Consider the following 10,000-nt stretch of genomic DNA (forward strand, 5'->3'; position numbering starts at 1 on the left):
CAAAGTGAAAATCAAAGTCCCTCTCTGTTTCCTCTCCAACACACGTAAATATCCACCAAATCTGCCCAACTGCCAACCACCAACCCAGCACACTTACCAGGTCCGTCATCCATCCCAAAGCCTCCTTTGACCTGTATCATCTCCAAACCGGCTTTCTCGTTGTCCAAAACCACGAAATTGTGGAACTGCAGCGCTCCGCCTGTTCCGACCTCCGCCCCGCGCTCGCAACGCCACGCCGTGAAGTTCTCCCAGCGAGCCACCTGTACCAGACCCATTTTGTTTTCGTTTTATTTCTATTAATTAATATAAAGGTTTATATATTAGTGTTCAGAGAAATGTATAACAGCAGACGATGGCAATGCCACATACCGTGTCCTCATGTCCGCACTTATCAGTCTTGGGAAAATAGCCTTCATTGGAGAATACCCACAGACCGTACCTGTAGTTAAAGGTAGGATTGATTCGCATAGAAAAATTATGATATTTGATTGTGAGAAGCATATTTTTTCTCGTTTATTTCATCTCTCGATCTCAATTGTCACCTCTTCTCTCTCTCTCTCTCTCTCTCTCTCTCCCTCTCCCTCTCCCTCTCCCTCTCCCTCTCCCTCTCCCTCTCTCTCTCCCTCCCCATCTCCTTCTCCCTCTCCCCCTCCCCCATCTCTCTCCCACTCACAAAAGCACACAAACACAGAAGACTAAACAACCGCACATAAACTAAAGATTAACAAATAAAGCTCATTTCACCAACCTGCCCATAGAGTGAGCGGAATTGTTATAGAATCCTGCCACGGGCGCCTTGTTAGGGCAATGATTCGACCCGGCGGAGGGACCTGAAGGGGCATTTTCCAAACGGTACCAGAAGCCGAAGTGCGTTCCTCCTGCGGCAGCGTTGTGGCGGACCAGGTTATTCGGGTTCACGATCTGGGGGAGAGAGGGAGAGGAAGAGGAGGAGGGGGAGGAAAGAGGGTTGGTGAGGAATAGGGAGGAGGATAAGGAAGGTGGGTAAGGAGGAAGAGGGAGAGCGAGGGGGAGGAAGAGGGAGGATGAGTGAGAAGGAGGAGGAGGAGGGTGGGTGAGGAGTAGGGAGGATGAAGATAAGGAAGGTGGGTGAGGAAGAAGAGGGAGGTGAAGAGGAGGAGAGAGGGTGAGCAGAAGAGAGGATGGTGGTCAGAAAGGTGGGTGAGGAGAAAAAGGATGGGTAAGGACATGTGAGGAGGAGGGAGGTGTGGTAGATAGTATTAGTACTGTTACTGTCATCATCATAAACAATAGCAATTTTATCATCATCATTATCATCATCATTATTATCACTATACCCTCAAAAAAAAATCCCCCACTCACCCAAAAGGAAGCGGGAGTGAGATCAGCTGTGAGGAGAGAGGAAGACAAGCGAGTGAAGACAGCGAGATTGTATTCGAACACATTGTCCTCTTCATTCCCATCCTCGGTGAAGAGAGCGTGTCCGAATGTGTTGAATAATACGTTAGATCCCACCGTAAGACCACTGGTGGCGTGTACGGTAATGGCACGGTTGTACGAGTGGTGAACGGAACAGCCACGGACGTACGAGCGGTGGACTCGGCCGAGCATATGGAAGTGCAGCGGGTAGCGGCCGATCTGGTAGGCCTGTGGGGGCAAGAAAAGAAGGGTTAGGGAGGAAGAATTGTGGGTTATCTTTTGTTTCTTTCTTTTCTTTCTCTTCAGAGAGACGTTTCATTACGTCTATCCATCTTTACTTCTCTTCACCCGTCCATCCCCCCTGCCCACCCCAATCCCTTCCTACCCTTCGCTTCCGATGCCCCTTCCCCCCCTTCCCCCTCCCTACCTGCCCGGCTTGCGAGATCTCGACGTGTTGGATCCGCGCCGCCACGATCTCCTCGCCGGGGCGTTCGGGCGCCAGCATCACCGTCGCGCCGAACATGTCGCTGCCGAGTTCCGCGCCGAAGTTCCCGTTGAAGCACGGCGCCGTCGAGAACTGGCCTGAGGGGAAAGAGGCGAGTTAGGTGGGTGTGTGGGCGAGGGGGAGGGGGGGAAATGTGTCCTAGGAGGTGAGGGTGATGTGTATGATAGTGTTTTGATTTTGTTTACACGGGTATGATCTTGTAAATGATATTGTGGAGTCCTTTTTTCCCGTTTGTTTTCTGTTCTTTTTTACGTAATTATAGCTAGGATGAAGTAAATGATATCCATGAGCTTTTCCTTGTAACAGTCTCACTTACTAGAAGGAAAAGATGAGTGCAAAGTTTCTACTAATACGTAACAAATCGACCCTCCACCTTACATTTATTTCACAATCATGCAAACAAACAAACAAGCAAAACAAACCCCTCACCTGGACTCCACTTCCCTCCGCATGGCTCTATGACATCGTCGGCGAAATCCGCGCTCATGACGCCGCGGATTCTGACGTTGCGCGAGAGAAGGCCGACCTCCGCGCGGGTGTCGACCACGCGTCCGCCCAGCGTCTGACGTAACGCGACGTGATGGTGACGCAAAGGCTCCGTCACGGTCACGGTCAGGCCGTCTCCCGACACGCTTGCGATCGTCAGCTGTTCGTTCTCGTTGGTGGAGAACCTGATTCGGAAAATGGCGGGTACAATGGGTGGAAGAAAGGGAGAGGAAAAGAGAAGAGAAGAGGAGAAACGGAGGAGAGGCGAGGAGAAAAGGAGGACAGGGGAGTAGAAAATGAAGAGAGGGGAAGAAAAGAAAAGAAATGGAGAGATGAAAAAAAGAGAAAGGAGGAGAGAATAACAAAAATTGTTTAAACTTCTTGTCTTCAATTAAAGCTCTTGTATAAATATCTTTTCATAGTATGATTGTGCGAGATATGTATATACATTAATCTTCCGATATATCATCCTAAAAACACACCAAGAGCTGATCAAGTAGTATTCACTTGATAAAATTAAAAATATTACCCTCTTCACCTTTAAAGCACATAAAGATATCTTAAAATTCCAAAGTCTCGTCTCACCTTCTTTCCGTGGAGGCGAGGACGAGGGAGTCCCCGGGGCGCCAGGCGACCGGCGTCTCGAGGCTGAGGTCGCGGTCCCCGGGGGCAGCGGGCGACGCCAGCCGCGTCCATGGAACGGACACAGGAGCGCCGTGGAGGTCGAGGGTCCCGTTGCGCACCGCCAGCACCTGAGGGAGGAGGAATGCCGTCAGTGGGGTGGGTGGGTGGGTTTTAGGTAGGTGGATGGATGGATGGATGGATGGATGGATGGATGGATGGATGGATGGATGGATGGATGGATGGATGGATGGATGGATGGATGGATGGATGGATGGATGAATCAATCAATCAATCAATCAATCAATGATTGGTTGAATGAATGGATGGATGGATGGATGGGTCAATATTAGCATCCAAAGTTTTATCTATTTATATACACATTTGCTGCCTACGCTTTCAGATTTTTTCTCTCTTAATCCTTATCAGTAAAATTTGCCTATTTATCTATTTCCTCATTTCAATATGTTTCTCCCTCTGAGCAGATGTGGCACCAGGACGCACCTTGGCACCGAAGACCGGCAGCTGGATGGACCTTGCGTTGCCGTGGAGCTCGATGGTCGCTCGGCCCTCGAACGGGTCCTCCTCCGAGCCGATGCTGAGCGCCCCTCCGTCCACCACCAGGATGTACTCTGCCCTTAGCACCACCTCCGACGTCGCCTCCGGGTCCACCAGTAAGTGGCCCCCTAGATGGAAGGGTAGGCGATTTGAGGTACTGTTTTTTTTTAATTATTTCTTTCTATCTTTCTTTTTTTTTCTTTATCCCCCCTTTCTTTGCTTAACCTCTCCTCTCTTCTTCTTCTTTTATCCCTTCTCCTCTCCTCTCAGTTTCTCTTTTCTCTTCTCCTCCTCTCCTTTCAAACCCCTCTCTTCTTATCTCCTCTTTTCTCTCCGTCTCTCTATCTCTCCCTCTCTTTCCTTTTCTCTCTCCACCTCCTCTTCATCCTTGTCTCCTTCCCCTCTCCTTTCTTTCTCACCTCTCTCTCTCTCTCTCCTATCCCTGCCTTCCTCCCTGCTTATAAACACGTGCATCCCTCTCCCCGCCCACCTTTTATGAGGAGCATCTTGAGCACCTCCGTGGACTGATCCAGGTAGACGGTGTGTCCTTTTTCCACCACGACCAGCTGGCCCTCCGAAGGCACCGCCTCGCCGCCCCACGTGAAGCGAGAACTCCAGAGGTCTATGTAGCTGTAGTGGTTTCCTTCGACCTGCGATAGAAAGGAGAGGAAGAGTTGAAATGGATGAATGAACTGGAGGATAATGAACGAATAAAAAGGCTATAGAAAAAAAGAAATGGTTTAATATGTAAGTGTCTCCCAAGAATGAAATATGATGTGAGTTGGCAACAACAGACAATTATGAAACGAAAGGGGAGGAATAGGGGGAGGGGGAGATGGGAGGGGGAGGAGGACGGAAAGGTAAGGGTAGAAGGAAAGAAAACGGAACTGAAAGGGATAGGAGGGGAAGAGAAGGACGAAAGAAAAGGAGGAAAAAGGAGGAGGAAGGGAATAAACAGAGAAATGGCACTCACTACTTTAGCTAGACCGATGCCAGACACTGAGACGTGGACGGGGAAGGTGCCGCCGCCTGGGAGTGCCTCCGTTACACACGTTATGCTCGTCGCGTTCTCCTCCGCCACTAAGCACGAAGCACCGCCGATGGTGACAGTGTTGCCAGAATCGCTATCAAAGACAAACAATTGAGTTGTGTTTGTTATAGTTGTTGATGTTATTGCTGCTGTTTTGATCTTTTGCACAGACGAATATTCTTTATATATTCTACTTTTCAATCCCCCGTGAGGAAAAAAATAACTGAGACACCATAATAACTGTTGGTCCATTTCTTACATATATGATTGAAAGATTTTTTAAATCTATTCTTATCATCACAATTAGATTTTAAATGAAAAAGGGATGAAGGAAGAGATAAAACTGATTATCTACTAGTCAAAATCTATCAACAATTTGCATAAAACAGGCTGAATAACGAGTGTATGTGTCTGTGTGTGTGTGTGTGTGTGTGTGTGTGTGTGTGTGTGTGTGTGTGTGTGTGTGTGTGTGTGTGTGTGTGTGTGTGTGTGTGTGTGTGTGTGTGTGTGTGTGTGTGTGTGTGTGTGTGTACACAAACTTACCCAAACCCCGTGCCAACGACAGTGACACGAGTGCCTCCAGCAGTGCCTCCCCTGCGAGGAGAGACGGCGCTGACGAAGGGCGTGAGGGCCGCCCTCATGACGAAGCCCTTGGGCAGCGTGGCCTCGGAGGGCGCGCCGGCGAAGGGAGGGTTCCTCACTACCACGTCGCACTCCACTTCGTCTGCCAAAGGAAGGGTCAGTGTGATGGAAAATGTTATCCTAATCATCGTCCTCGTAAGTAACTTAATTATCATTATTGTGATAACGTAGTTTGTAATGCCGAGGTGAAAGTGTGGGTCTGGATGGAAGGGAAAAAAACTTTCAGGGTACTCTTTGGTCTTCTTGGCTGCCGTTATTCAGTTCAAAATGAACCCGTTGTCAAAAAACAATACAACTTCCTTTTCAATTTATTTTTCTGAATTTCGGTAGAGATTGAGTATTCATATTGAATGGCTATGCATGTATACGTTAATTACATTAATTATTGACGTCTAAAATATCAGTGTAATATCTTTTCTTTACATTTTTTTATTAGAGCTTCTGAACCGCGGTAGATAATATTTCCATAGCAAATCACAATTCCCGACTCAGACTATTATTGCAAGTTATCTCACCTCCTCCCTGAACAGTTGATGGCGTCGTGCATGTAATGGCGGTAAACGTAGAGCTGGTGACGTCACACTTCTGTCCACAAATAGTGACGTCAGTTCCGCCTTCAGGATCGAATCCTCTTCCACGAACTGTTACTTCAGCGCCGCCAAAGCTACCTGCATCAGAGAGAATTTAAATGAATGAACACAATATATTTTTCTTTTCCTTTCTTCTCGTTTCGGCTGGTTTAATTCTTCTTCTTCTTCTTCTTCTTCTTCTTCTTCTTCTTCTTCTTCTTCTTCTTCTTTTGAAGATGCGACGCTATGATACAATTTTGAGTCTTGTCATTTACTACAGTACTTAGGGATGCATGTGAATTATTACTTAAAACAAGACGGATACCATTCAATTAAAAAGAAAAAAATCCAACTGACCTTGCCCAGGCGAGATGTCAGTGACGACGAGGTCAAAGGTTATCATCAGGTTACTATTGGAGATTCCGTAGACCGGGTCACGCACCTGCACAAGGTGTGATCCTCCGCCAATCTGAGGATACTGTTGGGAAGGGATTGGGACGCGTGTTTTATGGAAATGAAACATGGTATATAAAAAGGGGGCAGAGACGAAGGAAAGAGGAAGGGTAAATGAAAGAGAAAAAAAGAGGAGGGGAAGGGAGAGAGATCAGAAATGAAAGAGAGAATACAGAAGACTAAAACAATCCAATAAATAAAACCCAATGGACATGTAAACACACAAGTAGGAACGCAGGAAAAGCCCAAAGATAATTAACAAGTAGCTAAATTAATTAATCTGACAAACAATAGCTTACGTGACAGGTGATGTAGTTGTTATCGTAGCTGGTAACAGGACATGCCACGCCCCCAACTAAGACCTCGGGGGCATCGCCGGAGGGAGAAAGACCCTCTCCATCCACACGCAAGGTCCTCTTCTGCAGTCTGAAGAAGGCCACGGAGGAGAGAGGTGAGATCAATGGAGAGAGGCTGAGGGCACTGGGCGGAAGAAGGGAGGAAGGGAGGAAGGTGGAGGGCAAGGAAGAGAGGGAGGAAGGAAGGAGGGAGTAGCTGGGGGAATGAAGTGGAAGAGGGGAGGGAGGAAGGGAAGAAGATAGGAATGGAGGGAAGAAGAGTAGCTGAGGAAATGAGGTGAAAGAAAGGAAGGAGGTAGGAAAGGAGGAAGGTGGGAGGGTGGAAGAAAGGAAGAGAGGAAGGAAGGAGGAGGAAGATAGGGAAGGAAGGAGGAGTAAGATAGGGAAGGAAAGAAGGAAGGAGGAGGAAGATTGGGAAGGAAGGAAGGAAGGAAAGCGGGAGAGTGGCTGAGGGATGGGGTGGAAAAAGAGAGGAAGGTAGAAAGAAAGAAAGGAGGAAAAAGAGAAAGAACGGAGAGTGGGTGAGGGAAAGTGGCTGAGGAAAAGAAGGGAAGAGGGAAGGGAAGTAGGAAGGAAGGAAGGAGGGAAGGGAGGTAGAAGGGAAAGAGAGTGGCTGAGGGAATAGGTGGAAGAAGGAAGGAAGGAAGGGAGGGAAGGGGAGAGGATGAGGAAGGAGTGTATATGTGTGTGTGTGTGTGTGTGTGTGTGTGTGTGTGTGTGTGTGTGTGTGTGTGTGTGTGTGTGTGTGTGTGTGTGTGTGTGTGTGTGTGTGTGTGTGCATATTTTCATTCAGTCTGTATATACGTATGTATATTGACATTACGCACATTATCGGACAAGCAGAACTCACCTGACACGACGAAGGACCGGAGTCTTAGCGACGGTGTAGGCGTATCTCGACGCCGCACGAGCGTCTATGCCTGCCGACGTAACCACGACATCGGTGAGCCCTTCCGAGTGCGCAGGTGTGCGGCAAGTCAGCGACGTCACCGAGTGGCTCTCCAAGGGGCACGCGACGCCACCAACTGCCACGGTCACGTCCCCTGGCGAGAAGCCTGCGCCCGTGATGGTCAGGAGGGACTCTCCGTGCACGCTGCCCTGCTCCGGGGTCAAGCTGTCTACGAGGGGCACGAATGTGACAAGGGCGGCGTCCTCGTGAGTCAGGGCATTGCCAACACCCTCCACGCCGACGGACACTTCGTACTCGCCAGCTGCGACGTGGCTCGTGTCGCAGACGATCGACGTATCAGACAGAAGAATAATCTTACACATCAGAGAAGGGACTTCTTCCCTCGCCTGACGTTTTATTCGCGATGTCCTTTCTCCTTCCTTCACCCTGGCGCTCCCTGCCACCCTCCACGCCCCTCGCGCCATGCTCTCCTCGAAGAACGCTGTGTGTGTCCCTGTCACCGACCTCCAGAAATCGCTGGACGATTCGAAGTCAGCGCCGAAGAGCTCGAACACGTCGTCAGAGCCGAGGCCCTCTTCCTCCGCTGCCATCGCCTCGAGGCTCCTCCTCCGCCTGGCCGCCGAGACCCTGGTGAGGGTGACACTGACTCGGGACGACTTGGAGCCGAAATCAGAGCCGTTGATCACCAGTCTGCCTCTGGACACGCCCGCACTTCGGACAGATGGCGTTGCGGTTTCCGCGAAGGAGAATGTGTTTGGCTTTTCGCTGAGGGCTGGCACCTGGATGGAGATAACGGGCGAGGTAGATACGTGGTTATCATATCTTCTCGAGCGATAATTGGATATTTAGTGAAGACTATAGTTGAGAAACCCACAATGCAAATACTAGATTTATTGAAAATGAGACTACTGTTTCGAAATCCACCTGGATTCCATCTTCAGGGCTAAAGGTGGATTTCGAAACTGTAGTTTCATTTTTAGTGAATCTAGTTTTTGCACTGTGGGTTTTAATACAATAGTATCAACATGGAAGAGTGTTTTACCATTCAGTGAAGACTACCAAACTTTAGGAACATAGTACAGATCTTCCTATTCAACAGAAACTACAAAAGCTATGGCCAACTACAATTAATGTTATGCGGATATTAATTTACCTCCCAATTAAAACACCAAAATCTGATAATTATACACCAGAGAGATTCTTACCATTGCGGAGGAGACGAAGAGGCCGAGAGTGACCGTTTCGGGAGATGCAACGGAGCTGGTAATGCAAGTGACGACGGTGGAAGTCAGGTTCACCACCTGACATGGACTCTGACCTAGTTTGACCTTCACCACAGCGTCGAGAGCCTTTAAACCCGTGCCTGGGAATGGTACAGAATGGTGCATTTCTATTCAGGATCCAGTTGTGCAGAAAACTAACCAATACGCTAAACAATAGAATTCACTTAACATATAATTCTTTTCATCACACATTATCTCTCACCCAACCACAAAATATGTGTTGAATAAGAGGCGATTTCGCAAAAAATAACCAGTACGACATTATTAAAATTATGAAAACACACCTTTGATGGTTATAAGGGTTCCTCCGCCCACCGACCCTTCCCGTGGGCTTACTGAGCTGATGGACGGCATAAGGGTGAGGAGACTCTCACGCCCGCTCGTGCTGAGCGTGGCGGCGCCTCTGTAGGGGGATTTGGAGATGAAATTTGAGTTCATTTAAGTATCTCATACTTTAAATCACAAAAATAATTTATATGCCTTTGGTTTGGTAAGTTTAGGTGTTAGTGTTTTTTATCTTTCCCCATCTATTTGCAGTTATCAAAAATGCATATAACTAATGAGAATAGTCTTTTTTTGGCGCAAAAATACGAAACAGTTCCCTTCATATCTGTAGCGTTATGTAATCCTGTCCTTCTTTCCTCGTTTAGTTTAAGTTTTCCTTCTTCTTTTCTCTCTCTCTCTCTCTCTCTTCTTACCTGCCGGAGACGACGACGCTGATGGGTGTAGGAACGAGGGACACTACATCAGTCAAATCCTGAAGGACACAAGTTATGACGTCTTCACTGGCCGTTGTGACCTCGCATGAACCCGACCCAAGGGTCACCTTGGTCTGGCACGGCGCTGACCCGAGGTTTGACCCTTTAATGGTTAGAGTTGCTCCTGGTGTCACGTGATGCCCGCTGTGATGGTCAAATTGCGTTTGAAGTTAATTATTTCATGTTGTGGTTTCATAAGTTTGGTTATGGTGGATGAATAAATATGTTTATATTTCCGTTTTAATTGGTTGTATGAAAGAGAAAGGAGTTTACAGCAAACTACAATACCTTGATAGAATTAGTCTGACATAACAAGTCATCCTTAAGATGGTCGTTCAGAAAGAGAGAGAGAGAGAGAGAGGGGGGGGGGGGAGAGGGAGAGGGAGGGAGAGAGAGAGAGGAGAGAGGAGAGAGAGAGAGAGAGAGAGAGA

At 48.1% G+C, this 10,000-nt stretch overlaps 1 protein-coding gene across 1 annotated transcript in view; it reads right to left on the minus strand.

Annotated features, from left to right (window-relative positions):
- Nucleotides 1-10,000, minus strand: part of LOC119583356 (fibrocystin-L-like) — a 39,872-nt gene that overhangs the window by 18,335 nt on the left and 11,537 nt on the right. Inside the window, exons 20-37 of the mRNA XM_037931829.1 lie at nucleotides 9,510-9,713; nucleotides 9,096-9,214; nucleotides 8,734-8,891; nucleotides 7,469-8,307; nucleotides 6,562-6,688; nucleotides 6,167-6,287; nucleotides 5,756-5,908; nucleotides 5,142-5,322; nucleotides 4,542-4,692; nucleotides 4,059-4,218; nucleotides 3,515-3,696; nucleotides 2,975-3,141; nucleotides 2,333-2,574; nucleotides 1,826-1,980; nucleotides 1,342-1,626; nucleotides 749-921; nucleotides 370-439; nucleotides 98-260 (exon numbers count right to left, since the gene is read on the minus strand). Coding sequence (XP_037787757.1) covers nucleotides 98-260; nucleotides 370-439; nucleotides 749-921; nucleotides 1,342-1,626; nucleotides 1,826-1,980; nucleotides 2,333-2,574; nucleotides 2,975-3,141; nucleotides 3,515-3,696; nucleotides 4,059-4,218; nucleotides 4,542-4,692; nucleotides 5,142-5,322; nucleotides 5,756-5,908; nucleotides 6,167-6,287; nucleotides 6,562-6,688; nucleotides 7,469-8,307; nucleotides 8,734-8,891; nucleotides 9,096-9,214; nucleotides 9,510-9,713 — 3,650 coding nt within the window. The remainder of the gene's footprint in view (nucleotides 1-97; nucleotides 261-369; nucleotides 440-748; nucleotides 922-1,341; nucleotides 1,627-1,825; nucleotides 1,981-2,332; nucleotides 2,575-2,974; nucleotides 3,142-3,514; nucleotides 3,697-4,058; nucleotides 4,219-4,541; nucleotides 4,693-5,141; nucleotides 5,323-5,755; nucleotides 5,909-6,166; nucleotides 6,288-6,561; nucleotides 6,689-7,468; nucleotides 8,308-8,733; nucleotides 8,892-9,095; nucleotides 9,215-9,509; nucleotides 9,714-10,000) is intronic.

The sequence above is a fragment of the Penaeus monodon genome, chromosome 17 (genome assembly GCF_015228065.2).
Source record: "Penaeus monodon isolate SGIC_2016 chromosome 17, NSTDA_Pmon_1, whole genome shotgun sequence".
Classification (NCBI taxonomy): domain Eukaryota; kingdom Metazoa; phylum Arthropoda; class Malacostraca; order Decapoda; family Penaeidae; genus Penaeus; species Penaeus monodon.